The 16008-nt window shown below is 39.3% G+C and overlaps 1 protein-coding gene and 1 long non-coding RNA gene across 6 annotated transcripts in view; one reads left to right on the top strand and one right to left on the bottom strand.

Annotated features, from left to right (window-relative positions):
* The window catches only part of cacnb3a (calcium channel, voltage-dependent, beta 3a), a 33515-nt gene that overhangs the window by 13098 nt on the left and 4409 nt on the right, over positions 1–16008 (top strand). For 2 of the 5 annotated variants that reach the window (XM_077715977.1, XM_077715956.1), the window contains exons 3-13: positions 2643–2762; positions 6633–6755; positions 6834–6949; positions 7174–7253; positions 7343–7362; positions 7487–7564; positions 7752–7810; positions 7890–7990; positions 8070–8221; positions 12369–12464; positions 13650–13820. In XM_077715977.1, coding sequence (XP_077572103.1) covers positions 2643–2762; positions 6633–6755; positions 6834–6949; positions 7174–7253; positions 7343–7362; positions 7487–7564; positions 7752–7810; positions 7890–7990; positions 8070–8221; positions 12369–12464; positions 13650–13820 — 1116 coding nt within the window. Of the gene's footprint in view, positions 1–2642; positions 2763–6632; positions 6756–6833; positions 6950–7173; positions 7254–7342; positions 7363–7486; positions 7565–7751; positions 7811–7889; positions 7991–8069; positions 8222–12368; positions 12465–13649; positions 13821–13971; positions 13999–16008 lie in introns of all 5 variants that reach the window. The other 3 variants (XM_077715986.1, XM_077715971.1, XM_077715963.1) reach the window with 3 other exon arrangements.
* On the bottom strand, positions 7715–15765 carry LOC144196023 (uncharacterized). The gene is made up of 4 exons (XR_013326201.1): positions 15524–15765; positions 12579–12602; positions 7859–7986; positions 7715–7787 (listed from the first exon to the last, which is right to left on the bottom strand). It is a non-coding gene; the product is annotated as an uncharacterized LOC144196023 (long non-coding RNA).

Raw genomic sequence — 16008 nt, 5'->3', positions numbered from 1 at the left:
GTACAGTGTATCCTTGTGAGGGCAGTGACGGTGCTGGAGCTAATTCTAGTTAACTATGGCCAGGAGGTCGCATACCGTATTTACTCACATATAAGCCGCTTTCGTCGGACAAAAAAAATATGACTGAATCGAAGGTACGGCTTATATGCGCATAAAAACACGACATGCTAAAAACTGCAAACTGACCGTGCCGTATCACGATGACGTCACTTCAAGATGCTTGCTCTGGGCGCCGCCATGTTACCGTAGGTATGTGCTCTGACTATAGCGTTTTCCATGTCAGCACATCACAATAGTTAAGGCTGATAGAAGGTCTTGTGGTGGTTAAAATATAAACCTTGATACCTATGTAACGTGTATAGTATAATTGCACCCAGAGACTTGGTGAACACTAAGTATTCCGCGTTGGGCATATTTCCTGGTTGCGCTTACGTTACTTTCTTTTTGAATTTGTCTACGTGCAAACACTCCCTTTTGCAAAACAGAAAGGAAACAATTGTAATTGAAATCAATTTCTGATTATGAAATAAAACAAAATTCCACTTTGATTTTTTTTCTTTTTATTTCTTGTTCGAAAGTGTCAACTATTGCAACAACATGAACCATCAAAATAAAATCGTGATTTTTTTGACATTATAAGCAATTTGGCCGCCACATCTTAAACTGGTAAGAAAATTGTAATTCATGTCATTAAAAAGTATCGGGTTCTCATCAAGACAGACTTATTTCTTTTTTCAAATTGAACAATTTGATATTTTGCAGGCATATTAACTTCCTCTTGATATTGACCCTAACCATGTGCTTTTGATTCATACAGCGAGGGTGCTGGAGCTAATTCTAGTTAACTATGGGCAGGAGGTCGCATATATAAAATCACTCCCAATCTATGGAGAAATTGAAGTCTTCAATCCAATCATACATGTTTATGGGATGCCAAAATTCCAAGTAACAAACACGCAAGCACAGGGAGACCATGCAAACTTCACACAGGTAGGCTAAAGCCGAGATAAAATCCTTGAGCTCATAACTGCTGTCTAATTAACCACTGTGCTGCTTCAGTGCCAACTATTTTATTTATTTATTTATTTTTACAAAAATGAAAGAGAGGACATTCGCCCTGCCCATTACTTTGCGCAACTGATTTAAGTCCAGCATGTTATGTGATTCCCTGCTTTTTTTCTTCTTCTTCTCTACCATAATAGCAGGGTTAAGTGCATGTTGTGGTAGACAAACAATACATTATAATACAAATATTATGTTGAATTTAAAAGAAAAAAAACCCCAAATTTACGTGACGCCAAAAACAAATAAAACCTCCAAAATTATATTCACTTTGCCTCGCGTTGGCACATTGATGGCGCCAACACTAATTTTAGCGGTGCTTTAGTCATAATTTTTCTTTTCATTTGACTCCCTTGCACGTGCCACACATACTCGTTGATTAGCAACAGCGTAACAATGTTATACAAAAAAATTTGATACTAATGGTATTTTGTGTGATGAAATGACAAAAAAATGCATGCATTTATATTTAAATTCTGGGTATAGTTATCAAGAAATTACATTTAAAAATATGAACTGTTTATGGCTCTCTTGTTCCAGAAGGTTCTCGACCCTTGCTCTAATGGGAAATCAGCAGAGCCTCAAGCAGGATGCAGGCCAAAATAATTCAAAATAAGATAACATATACAGGAATGTATTTACATTTGGGGGATTTTGTAACATGGATTGTGTTTTCGTATATTGGAACGGTCATCTGCATAATTCAGATGCTAAAACTCTCCCGGTGCCCCGACCATGGGACTACATTTTTGGGTCATGCTGACACCAGCGCTATTCAACAGATAAATACCGGATACAGAAACTGTATTTACATTTGTTTGATATTTTTTGATGTTTTGTAGCTCGGACTGTTTTTCGTATCTTGGGACAGAATGGCTCCCATAAAATGCATTTGCTATCCTATGTCGTATGTAGAAGCATTTATAATTGGAGGTACTACTGTACATCTGTGGCTAGTCCTTAATTGTACTGTATTTTTATACCTATTTTAAGTAATGGTTATAGTATTCTAATTGACTTTCCTTATCCAAGTCGATAAAAAAAATCTGGAAGGAAGACACAAAGGTGATAGAAACACCTTGCTTTAAATTTGGTTCAATATACTGATCCCATTTGAAGCACTATAAACTCGGCTTCTTTCGTTACATTCATTGTTTTGAACACAGCGCAAAAAAACAAACTGTGGTGTGTCCTTAAATTACTAAGAATGAAAAATGATCACAGGCATAGATTTTGCTAATGAGAAGTTGTCTGTGGAGAATAAACAAGGCAAAAAAGAATATTTATATGCTGCACTGTGGGGGATGATGGGATGGAATGGGGCCAAGCAGGAGAGAAGAGGAAGCGGTTTGCTCCTTTGTGCTATATTTGGTCTTCCAGATGATGGTGGGTGTGGGAGAGCAGCACATTGTGTTGCACTGTACACATATAGGCTCACTCATGAGTGTGCTGTTGCGGGGGACACCTGCAAACAAACGCAAACCCTAGCACACTAGAACTGGCATTATTGTGGAAGCTTCAATGTGAGTGGTATTATGACTGCATAAAGATTCTTCTGTTGCCATCACATTGTCCCCCAGGGGTCAGCTGATTCCTATACCAGTAGACCATCGGATTCCGACCTGTCCGCCGAGGAGGACCGCGAGGCGTATCGGCTTGAAGCCGAGCGCCAGGCACAACTTCAGCTCGACAGAGCTAAGGTGGGACATGCACACATTTTATACAAGGGAGTGTTTTCTTGTCATCATCGGTGATAATTCAGAGTTGCTTACCTCATTCACTGCCATTGAAGACGGTTGCTGCTAGTTCTCCCAGTCATAATAGATTTTCCGTCTCTCAGCATCAATGGCAGCCACTTAAAATGATATTAAAGCTGCTAGAACAATAGGGCGGTTATTTTTCAATTTTCCCCCTTTCTTTCAGTGTTATGAGTGGAGTGTTATGAGTGTTAATATGCCAGGTTACTTTGTGGACAGTGTGAAACCCGATCTAGCAGCCAAAAAGCTCACTTATTCAAGAACAATAATTTAAAAAAATAATCAAAAGCCTTTAGCAGTAGGAGCAATGGGCGGCCTGGTGCTGCGAGTGGTTAGCCCGTCGGTCACACAGCTCTGTGGTCCTGGGTTCAAGTCCAGGTCGGTCCACCTGTGTGGAGTTTGCATGTTCTCCCTGCGTGGGTTTCCCCCGGGTACTCCGGTTTCCTCACACGTTCCAAAAACATGCATAGTAGGCTGATTGGACGCTCTAAATTGCCCCTAGATATGGGTGTGAGTTTTAAAATTTACTTTCAACATTAAGAACATCTTATTATTATTCAACGAAAGAAAGCGGTCTTTAAATTGAGTGAAGTGCGGCATGTTGTTCTCCAAGTTACACTCCAACAAAGGTCTTGACTAGTGTGTCATTTATTGGGGAAACGAGGGTATTGCAGGGCAAAGGCAAATGAATGAGGTCATTGATTTTTACTATACTTCGGACAACATCGGCGGGCCGGTTTAAAAAGTCTAACAGGCAGTATATGGCCCGCGGGCCGTAGTTTGAAAAAGATGTACACAAAAGCCAATAATACGCAATTTATTGATAATTTTGAGAGCGAGCAAATCCGGTGACATGACATGTACACACACGCCAAAAATACGCAACTTATTGATCATTTTGATATTAGATATTTAGATATTAATTACCTGACATTTACAAACTCCCTCTCTCATGATTATAATTTTGAGAGCAAGAGATTACCTAGTTAATCGCTTTCAACCGTAAATTTTCTCTCTCTCTCATGATGATAATTTTAAGAGCGAGTGAATCCGGGAGCGAGCGAGCGAAACCGGCGACAAATAACATGTACACACACACGCCAATAACACGTAACTTATTGATAAGTTTGATATTAGATGTCTAGATATTAATGCTCTGACATTTACAAACTCCCTCTCTCATGATTATAATTTTGAGAGCAAGAGATTACCTAGTTAATCGCTTTCAACCGTAAATTTTCTCTCTCTCTCATGATGATAATTTTAAGAGCGAGTGAATCCGGGAGCGAGCGAGCGAAACCGGCGACAAATAACATGTACACACACACGCCAATAACACGTAACTTATTGATAAGTTTGATATTAGATGTCTAGATATTAATGCTCTGACATTTACAAACTCCCTCTCTCATGATTATAATTTTGAGAGCAAGAGATTACCTAGTTAATCGCTTTCAACCGTAAATTTTCTCTCTCTCTCATGATGATAATTTTAAGAGCGAGTGAATCCGGGAGCGAGCGAGCGAAACCGGCGACAAATAACATGTACACACACACGCCAATAACACGTAACTTATTGATAAGTTTGATATTAGATGTCTAGATATTAATGCTCTGACATTTACAAACTCCCTCTCTCATGATTATAATTTTGAGAGCAAGAGATTACCTAGTTAATCGCTTTCAACCGTAAATTTTCTCTCTCTCTCATGATGATAATTTTAAGAGCGAGTGAATCCGGGAGCGAGCGAGCGAAACCGGCGACAAATAACATGTACACACACACGCCAATAACACGTAACTTATTGATAAGTTTGATATTAGATGTTCAAATATTAATGCTCTGACATTTACAAACTCCCTCTCTCATGATTATAATTTTGAGAGCAAGAGATTACCTAGTTCATCGCTTTCAACCGTAATTTTTCTCTCTATCTCATGATGATAATTTTGAGAGCGAGCGAATCCGGCGACGAAACGTGCGTTCGACGAAATGTCCAGCGCCGAATCTGTTGACGAAACGTCCGTTCGAGGAAACATCTGGGGACCAAGTGTCCGTCGACCAAACGTCCGGTCATGGCCCGCCTCTGGCCCAGAGACAGCTTGGATTGGCTCCAGCATCCTCCGCGACCCTAATGAGGTTAAATCGGATCAGGAAATGAGAATGAGAGATTAGTAAGAGCAGTGGGAAGGCTATTGAGCTGTTTACATAGTTTCAGTACTGTAAGTGGTTATATGCTAAAGTTGCTTGTCAATGGAAAAACTGTTCGTTTTTAAAACAAATCTGGTTCGTCTATCATTATCACTAACAATTCATTCTTCTCATTTTGTGTGGCTCGTATGTAGGAGTTATGCATTTTACTTCTGACAAGTGTTTAATTTACACTACGGCTCACAAGAGTGGCTCCATCCGACTTCATTCAGACAACATGAAATGCGACGTCATCAAACATACCTTGAGTCAGTAAATATGTATTTAAGTGATTAGTTAACAAATAGCCCCAAATGGATTAAAATAACATGTGAATATGAGTATTCAAACGATTTATTTGTCAGATTAATTTTGTATTTTTCTCAGGACAACTACTACAAGTACATTTAGTAATATGAATTGCGTGTTTGAGTGTGTGGATTGTGAATTATAGAGTGATTTTTTTTGGGTGACGAGATGTCCAATAACTGCCAATGGCGAGTCAGTAGTAAGCATTTGTGGTGACAAGCCTTTAACCCTTGCAAGAGATTTGTTTACAATTTTAAAATCGGATTTTTTTGTCAATGGAAATCCAAACAAATTTGGTGTAGCTTTGGTGCGCGAGGGGTGAAGCAGAGGAACGGGCCCAAATGCAGGGAAGGTTGCAGACACAGGGAATGGGGTGGACTCATTGTTTTGATAGGCAAAAGTTGTTCACAATAATAAAGTCAGAGCTGCAAACCTCCGTCAACCCCATTTCAGTAGTACCCTTGTCCCATTTCTGAAGTATTTCCGGGGTGAATGTGATTCACGCAAAATCAATACTAAATGTAAAAAAAAAAAAAATAAGCATAGGACAATTTAAATAAAACTGTTATTATCATGATTTTACATTACTAATAGAAATATTATGTTTTGTAAACTTTTGAAAAAGTACAACACAATAAAAATTAGTTTATCCTTGTGTTTGGGTACTTCTACATGTGTTTTACAGTCAGTAATGCCACCCACCATGTGTCACGCTGTAGTCGCACAGGCATGTTCTGCAATGTGCAAATGTCGGTGATTTTGGAGACGGCGTCAAAATGGGATATTTCTACAAATAAAATGCAATAATGTTCTGGGAGTGTCTGTAATTCTTAAAAGTTTCATCCAAATTATGATCCATTTTGTACTCATTCTGAGGAAGAATATTGATAAGATTTACCGGTGCTGTCTACGCCTTCTTCTTTTAGAACAACCCTGGAAATGAAATTTGTTTCAAAACAAAAGATGTTTGTTTAGTCAGCCTTAAAAATACTGACTTCCCATATGAAAAAGAAACAAAAATGAAAATGTTAAAGCGATGGGGGGGACAGGTTTTCCTATTCCTCATGTAAATAAACTGACAGGGGTATATAAGATTTTCAGAGGCAGGTAGGTGACATGAGAGGCACTAAGGAGAGACACCAGGGGCAGGCAATAACGGGGTAATCACAAGGACAAGTCACAGAGATGGAAAAAGACAAAGAAGAAGAAAATCCCAAAATAAACACCAAAAGCACCTAAACCTTAAAGATTACAAGCCACACTGTCTTAAAAGAATCCCATCTTTCACATCGGGTGACTTTGTTTTTGTCCAGTCCAAACCTGTAGCGTTTGCAGTAAAAACCAACGTGAGTTACTGCGGAGCTCTGGATGACGACTGTCCCGTACAAGGAGCTGCAGTCAACTTTGATGCCAAAGACTTTCTGCACATCAAAGAAGTAAGTGAGCAGCACTCTTATCGAGAAGATCGATCTCAGCATTTAAACGGGACATGTTTGTGATTGTCAATGTAACAGAAGTACAGTAATGACTGGTGGATCGGCCGACTAGTCAAAGAGGGAGCTGACATCGCCTTCATTCCGAGCCCACTCAGAATAGAGGCAATGAGACTAAAACAGGAACAGAAACTGAGGTATTTTGCTTGTTGGGGGTTATTTCAAAATTAGGTTCATTACTTGTATGTAGGAATTAGCCTCGGCATGACAGTTCAAATAATAATGGAAATAAGACAGTAATAAAATAAAAGTGTTAAAAATGTAAAAAAAAAATCTGAAATCAGTTCATAATGTGCTATTCAAAGTGAATTCATATTTTGTTAATTTTTTTCAGTGTGTAAAATGTTATCTTTCACTGCAGGAAAACAGGCGGAAACGCTTCCAGTTTAGGAGACATGGTAACTGGAAACTGGAGGACCACACCACCATCTGCAGGCGAATGTAAGTACTTGTACAGCTTTTTTTTTCTTCTTTGTAATACAGCTTGTGATTTACCTGAAACAAATTAATCGCGTTTTTATTTTCAAAAGCTAAACTGAAGCAAAAACAGGTAGGTTTACCCCATAAACACCTTTCGGATTTGAGATGTACGCCCGTCTATCATTGTTCACCAACATTTTGAAATTATTGACACACATTTAATCAATCTCCCTATGTTGCCTTTTGTAAATCAGGAACAGGTCCCACCGTATGATGTGGTTCCCTCCATGAGGCCAGTGGTGCTCGTGGGACCATCACTCAAGGGTTATGAGGTCAACACTGTTTTATAAAATAATTCAAACCATACTTCTTCTGTTACTTAAAGTTTTTAACACTCGTAAATCTCCAGGCCATTTAAAGTTGGAGGGTGGGTTTGCACGTCTAGCCCCATCAATGGCAGCCAATAAGTCAATGATAATAACTATACATTAAATGGTTGTTTATTCTCTCATCCTGTAGGTTACAGATATGATGCAGAAAGCGCTTTTTGACTTCCTAAAACACAGATTTGAAGGAAGGTCAGTAGAGATTAAATAATAATATTGGTCTTCACAAATACTGTATACCATGTTATTGCCACTTTCACTGAATCTGCAGGATCTCCATTACACGTGTCACTGCCGACCTGTCCTTGGCTAAGAGATCTGTCCTTAATAAAAGACCCATCATGGAGAGGTCCAACACACGCTCCAGTCTGGGTAAAAAAATCTCAATCAAAAGTTTGATGCTTCTCAATACACAACAATTTAATGTGGAAACTGTCTGTGGTGTACTCAGCGGAGGTTCAAAGTGAGATCGAGAGGATATTTGAGCTGGCCAAAACGCTGCAACTTGTGGTTCTCGATGCGGATACCATCAACCACCCCGCACAACTCTCCAAAACCTCTCTCGCTCCCATTGTTGTCTACGTCAAGGTTTCCTCACCAAAGGTACTGTCTGCAGCAGTTTCTTTTTTGACCAATTGCATCCATCAGCAGCTTGCCAGACATGCAAAAATGGGGCTGCGTCTGGACGTCCGTCACAACAAAGCGCTATCGATAATACACAATGTTGGGTGTATCCGTATTTTCTCGCATATAAGCCGTATTTGTAACTCAAAAGAATGACGACTGAATCAAGGGTACGGCAAAACGGCTTATACGCGCACAAGACTTACAGCGTTGCTATACTCTTTTTCACCAATAAATGTCGGCAAATTAACATTTACTATTTGTTGGTTATTTTCTGTTTTGCAATAAGAACACAACCATGACTGGATGGACTACTAACTTCATTATGATACTGACCCTAATAATGTGCTTTTGATTCATACACTATCTGAGAAATACCACGTTCGATGGTTTTTCTTAAGATTTTCCCTTCAAAGTTCGTACCCCCTATTAAATCCATGAATATGGAGGTGAAAAATGTGAACCAGGGGCGTCTTATACACGAGAAATTCTAAATTCAACCATTTTAAGGCCATTTTGAGGGTGTGGTTTATATGCGAGGTTAATATGCGAGGTGGTGGCTTATATGCGAGAAAATATGGTAATTGAATCCAAAACAAGTCCCTGAATTTGCGTTTTCACAATTTCCGCTAAATTTTTGGGTTTAAAGGCATTATTATTTTATAAATTGATGAAATATCTTTGAAGATAATTGCTGAAAATATGAGCACGAGCCTAGAAAAATTGAATACTGTGATACCTCGATTATTGCGTGAAAGTGAAAATCCGCCAAGTGGGGTCACCCATATTAAAAAAGATTGATATACTATTTTTCTAAAATTCTTTAGTGCTTTGTCCTAGTAGCAAGAGTGGCTTCTGGTTCCGAGTTTCAGCATGGATTTTTACATATTTATTTATACAAATGAATAAATACTATCTTCACTGCTGAGTCCCTGTAGCAAATGGAAGACAGGGGAGTTGCTTCCGCTTGCGAGTTCCAGCGTGGATTGTTACATTTTTATAAACTTAAAAAATAATTTTATATAAAAATATTAAATAAAAAATAAAAAAGCCACCTCATGGTGAAGAGGTTCACGCTCCTGATTTCAATGCGGGCAGACTCGGGCTCGACCGCAGACGGTGGTATGATTGGGAGTGCGGATGGTCGTTTGTCTCTCTGTGTGCTCTACGACTGACTGGCGACCAGTCTAGGGTGTAGTCTGCCTTTGGCCCGAAGACAGTTGGGTTAGGCTCTAGCAACTTCCGCAACCCTTTTGAGGCTGGCGGTATGGATGACTGGATAAATATAAAATTAAAAATTCCCCAGAAAAAAATCTGCGATATAGTGAAGCAGTCATAACTGAAGCGTGAGGTAGCAAGGTGTCACTTTACTAATTCTCTGAGATAGTATAGCCAGAAACTGTTCTGTTTGTCGCAATATCGTCTGCCTCAACTTTTTGTAAAAATTATGTGCTTGTCAAGTCTGGTGCCTTCCTACCCTTCGCAATCTGCAGATTTATGGACAGCGGACTAACTTAACTGAAATCTGAGTATCGTACTAAATGATGTAGCTAATAAGTTATTGTTCACGACAAATCAGTGAACCTATAAAAACCTACAGGTCACAGGTAATCTACTTGACCACTGAAGACGCACTTCCCTTGAAGCCTACCCACCTCTAATCTTTGCGTCAAAAACACAAATTTGGGGGGAAGGGGTGGATAAATCTGAAAATACAGAAATTGAATAAGGAGTAAATTCACAAAACCCGGGAGCTCAGTATGCAGATGCCGCGTGAGAGATATCAGTTTTGCATGCAAAAAGACAGGTGGCCTTTGTGGAGTTTGCATATTCTCTCCGAGCTTACGTGAGTTTTCTTTGGATACTACAGTTTCCTCCCTCATCCCAAACACGTGTATAGTAGGCTTGTTGGACAATCTAAGTTGCTCGTCCTTGTGTTCTGCGATTGGCTCGCCACCACTCCAGGGTGTCCCTCGTCTGGTGCCCATTTTCAGCTAGGATAAGCTCCAGCAACCCTTGCGAGAATGCGTGCTATGGATGATGAATAATTTAATTTAAAGGATAAAATACTGTTCCGCTTCAGACTAAGAGAAATACTCAGAAACAGCTATTTTTTCCTTCTGAATTGTATTATGGCTGGTATGGTTCAAACAGCGGCCATCTGTGCATTTTCTTGCGACACCTTCAATCCAACCCTCAAACTATTTTATGGCTATAAAAACTCTTCTGCCTCTACAGCTGCAACATATTAAAAATAATCAATAATAACCTCATACAATTAGAATATTATTTAGGAATATAGCCATATTTTACTCACCAAAAATCATTTTTAACTGCACACAATATCCGTTCTCCTTTCTTTCTTCCTTCTTTTCTATCGCCATCGAAGCTAATGCTGAAAGTCGAGCCTGTCCTGTTGTACTTCTGGCATAGTCCTTCTTGTAAATGGCTTTAAATCAACACAACAAAATGTTTGCTAGTGCAGCTCGCTCCAAATACAGCCTGGTAGCACTCGTAGCGCATTGAAAGTGGCAGACACACCCTTTTCCCCAGCTGTAATAGGCTTGCTAGTTTTGCTAGGAGTTGACCGCCTTTTCTAATGATGTCCATTTTTTTCTGGAAAATAGCTTCGTGAGCAAATCTGCAACCAAATCCATTTGTTTTCCTCTGTCAGCCATTATGGGTGGAGTTTGCTATCTCTGGCAGGCTCACTTTGGCTTTGGTCCGCCTACTCTACTCACTAGGCAATCATAGTTGGTGAAAGCGATGACGTATCCCAATGCCTGCGAAATGACCTCGGTGTCACCAAATCAAATTCTGATTGGTTAAAGCAACAGTCTTATCGGCCCTTGTTTAATGCAGTAGAGTTCGCAGAACTGATTTTGAAAGCCTTGAGGGAGATTTCTAACCCTGGCAACAAATAATGGCTGAAATGTGATTGGTTAAATGCTTCAATATGAAAACACACATCTGGAAGCAGGGCAACCTGGGGGAAAAGCAATGAAAGGTAGCTAACAGAAAATTTGAAATTATTTAATAAGTATTGATGGACAAAATATAATATATGATTCAGATATTTCTTAGGCCAACAGAAAAGGCCTTGAAGGCCCCGACGGACAGCCACTTGGTTCAAACACATGATAGTGTTGACAGAGAAGACATTGTAATGTAAATTGTATCAATACTAGTAAGTGTTGGTAATTTGATTGACTGTGTTCACGGGAGGGCTGTGGTTTGAGCGCAATCAGCCGGACAAGCCTACAGCTTTTTAAATTCTTTTTTGCATATACGTACTGATTTTTATTCATGCAAATTTGGCAGGCATATTAACAACAACTTTTGACCAAATGAATCAAATTTTACTTTGACTGGACAGTGCCTTTAAAAATCATTGGCCAATTAGTTTGCATCTTGACCGGACGATTCGCCGAAAGACATTTCGCCGACAGAAATTTTGCCAAAAGACAGTTACCCGAATGGATGTTTCGGCATACGGACGTTTCTCCGAACGGACGTTTCACCGAACGGACGTTTTGTGTGTGTATATGTTTTTCAACCTTGGCGCAAAAAACAACACAATGAGAAGCATCCCACTTTTATTTGTTTAATAAAATAATAAATTAAACTCTTAAATCTTTTCGCAAAATGTCCGTTCGGCGACCTGTCCGTCGGCAAATGTCCGTCGGCGAATCGTCCGAGTACCAGTTTGGATTCGCTAGCTTCCTTTAGCTTCTGCTTGTTGACACAATTGTTGTCGAGGTTGGGGTTTTAAATACAGTTAGGAATAGATCGCCCAATAGTGACACCCTCATTTCCAGATGTGCCCGTCTTGCAGGCCGTAGAGCCAGGGGTCTGAAAACTGTTCCTCGGGGGCCGCTGTGGTTGCAGGTTTTTGTTCCAACCGATCCAACACAAACAGTTTAACCAATGAGGTTTCTACTGAAACAAGAAGCACCTGATTGAAATTCACTGATTGCACTTCTAAGATACCAGATTGGCAGAAAGGTTTCCTCTAATAGGTTGGAACGAAAACCCTCACCCACTGCAGCCCTTTCAGGGATAGTTGGCGAGAAAAACCCTTCTCTTTTTAATAGCGACACTATGTGGACAAATGCTTCCCTTTTAGGTGCTTCAGAGGCTGATCAAATCCAGGGGGAAGTCTCAGAGCAAGCACCTGAACGTACAGATGATGGCTGCAGACAAACTTTCTCAATGCCCCCCTGTGAGTGGTCTATCGTTAAACATTCAGAAAATGACAAAAAAAATGATGTGCCTAATGATCCAGAACCTAGTGACAACTAAATTACATCATAATTATATACATGTATTGATTTACCTGTCAAGGTGAGTGGTGGCAATGCTAAAAGGCAGAAAGCAATCGGAAAGTAACCAATGATTATAATGATCCTGGACAACAACGGTATGTGTACAGAGCTGACAAGTAAATTGATTCTTTAAAAAAGGAAGGAAAAGAAACAGCATGGCTGAAATGGCTCAAGGTTTCCATTGGAAAATTAGGAATTTGGCTAAATGTATGAACACCCCGAGTTATTAAATATACACTTGCTAGTACTGGACGCCTTTGGGGCTGTTCAGCCGTGCATTCGCTGTCATGCGCGCAGGATCAGCTGTGAGCAGTGGACAATAGTGTCGAGAGAAGAGGCGATGCTCCGGACCGAACATTCCATTATTATGGGAGCATGAGATCTCTCCCCGCTCAGATGGAGAAGCTGTCGGTGCTCGGCGGACTGCAACGGAAGAGTTGTGTGCTTGTGTGCTTTGAAGCTTACAAACGGTTTCATTCCAAACGCAAAGCTGTACCTCACTGAAAGGGGGCTTCCTTTCAAACTCGTTAATTAACTTTTTTTTTCATTTATAACAAGCGAAAAGGAACTATTTTCACTGTGAGTACAGTACTTTAAGTATTTACAATTTTTTAATATATAGATTATCTTTAGATATTAAATTATTAGTCTTGTCATATGCTTATAGCTGTAATATTTAATAAATACACTTCTTGATATTGCTCTTCTATATTTGTATTTCTGTATAGAAGCAAAGACATCTAATATGGTAGTAATAATAGGGTTGATCGTACTTCTTGGTTTTTTGATAATCGCAACCATGCCTGGTCTACATTATGGGCAGATTACCCTGAGAAAACCCATGCAAGAACATGGAAACTCCACACAGGTGTTATGAACAGGCATTCATAGGCGGCTAACTGAAGTGGAACTTGAGATTAGGGTCACGGGGGAGCTGGAGCCTATCTCACAACTGCATTCTCACATTTTTTTCTAATTTAATTTAGGTTTCTATTGGGTTGGGGGGGGGGGGTAATTTTCTTGAAATGTCCTGTTTAAATTGTTTGCTGCCTTTTCCAGATTGTCTTTTCTTTTGCCTTCAGGATTTGTTTGACGTTATTTTGGATGAAAACCAGCTGGAGGATGCTTGTGAGCATTTGGCAGAATACCTGGAGATATACTGGCGGGCCACTCATCTCCCAGGCACCACCCCACTTAATCCTCTTTTAGAGCAGAACCTTATGAGCCCTCCGTCTGCCATCTCCAGTCTCCAGGTGAGCCCCCCTGATCTCGTCTCCTAGTCTCTGGTGTTCCGTTTTAGCTGTTCTTCAACCTCTTTTTATTCTCACTCTTGTGTTTTGGATTTAATTGTATCCGCTTGTGTGTCCTCTCGCTCATCCATGCTTAACATTTTCTGAAATGCAGGAATTAATTGAATGATTCCAACCTTTGGTGAGTAGTAGGGTTTTTCCACACACACTTGTACCACCTGAGCCAAACATAGGGGTGACACTGTTTTATTCGTGCGCCGCATTCCTCCTCTCCTTGAGTTGTCAGTCTGAGCTGAATCAACACTAAATTCACCGGAATGAACGGCACATGGAGCCAAAAATGACCAAACCAGCGTGTCATTTGGCGGAATCTCCTCATTGCTCCTCCTTGTCTGTTGAGCCGTTTCCACGCATGCCTCGTAAATGCGCCTCCCCTCGCAGTGGCATATGACACTATGTGTGTACTTCTTGTTACACAATAATAGTGATAAGACCAAAATGCAGTTTGTGTACTGTACACTAACACTTAGTATTTCATAGCAGCCATTCATTCCCTTCATCTTCACTCTTTCCTTTGGCATTTAATCTGTCTTTACAATGTCTGTACACAACGACAAAACTGTGCAAACACCCAATCAAAATGGGCTTACTTTGCTAAAAAGAAATATTACATTCAAAACTTAAAAAAGTAGTTTTTAGCATTATTTCCCTCCTGCTGGCCACCAAAAATAATGCTGCCATTGACATTTCACAAAGTCCACCACCCAAATGAGAATTGACCAATCAAACATCCTACCAACGTCATTTAGCGAGCATGAGTCGTCGAACTCTCAGATCCCCCATTATCTAATGTATTTATTTGGTGGTTTTGAGATCGTCAACTGCCATAAAACTTTACAATGGTAGACAAAAATGATCATACCGATGTCCAAAATGGTGAAACAATGTGATAATAGAATATCTAAATCAAACAAGAAGGACCCTATGAGTTTATTAGTAGAAATGGGGTTCTGTCCCTTCCAAAAGCCGAATAAACAAATGGATTAAACAATGTGCACGTACGACATCACTTTCTGCTAAATGTCCAAAATTTATTTTCTACATATTCCCTTAAAATAAGATTAAGCTAAGGCCAGAAGCTAACTAGCGAACTTGTCTGAATTGTTTTAGTAAAGGCAAGGGCATTAATAAAACTAGATATGAAATTGTGGTTATTATTGAATATTATATCTTAGAAGTGTGTCATCGCTCCAACATTTAAGTATAGCTGTTTCATTAGCTAAGGTTAGTTAACTTCATGTCTTGACCTTATTTTTTGTTGTTTGGACAAAACATTTTGTGAATGAATACCCAAGTATTCCAACCTTGAGCTGGGCTATAAAACAATAACGCTAATTATCGTGAAATAATTTTCCTCAACAAAAATATTAATAACTTTTGATAATAAATGTATATTTTTTTGCGATTACACCACCCGACTATCCCGGAGAATGGGTGGGCTGTTGCAAGATGAACGCTAGTTTCAGACAAACGCTCAGGTGAAGAAGATGATGGAGAAAGGTGTTTTAGCATGTTAGGAATTGAGGCTAACACAGAGCATTGACACAAAAGGACAATAACACTGCCAAAATTAGTGATTATGAGATGCAGGACAACAACGAACCCATCAACTAAAAGATCCAAGTTTTCTTTCTTTTTTTAAATACCTGTGCGCAGAGCAGTCTTATTGAAAATGTCCTTAACCCGTTGTCCTCATTTGAAGAAAGCCTGTTATATTTTTCTTACTTGATATCAAGGTGGTTCCCCATTTCATGTAAATCTTCTGCAAACGTTGCAAAAATCTAAAACTTGTTATCTTGGTTTAAAATTAATTACGTTAATCCAACTTTTTTATTTATTTATTTTTGTAAATGGCCATATGTGACGTAAATTTACACTTTCTTTTTTGAGTTTGGAATTAGTCTGCTTGCAAATGGTCGTCGTCTTCAGTTGATTATTTTATTTTTTTCATATTACACAGAAACTTTTGGTTTGAAGGCAAATTATTTTTTACTTTTCAGTAGTGTAAGGAGGCAGTACAGAACAACAAAAAATCTTTTAAAAATCATAATATATTTCATATTCTCTTTTTTTATTAAGTAAAGTAACAGTTAACTTCATATTTGAAAAAGGAGGAAAGTAATTTACTTAG

Source organism: Stigmatopora nigra, chromosome 1 (genome assembly GCF_051989575.1).
Source record: "Stigmatopora nigra isolate UIUO_SnigA chromosome 1, RoL_Snig_1.1, whole genome shotgun sequence".
In the NCBI taxonomy this organism is placed as follows: Eukaryota; Metazoa; Chordata; class Actinopteri; order Syngnathiformes; family Syngnathidae; genus Stigmatopora; species Stigmatopora nigra.
Note: the sequence above shows the minus strand (reverse complement) of the source record. Positions and strands in the feature narration are given on the sequence as shown.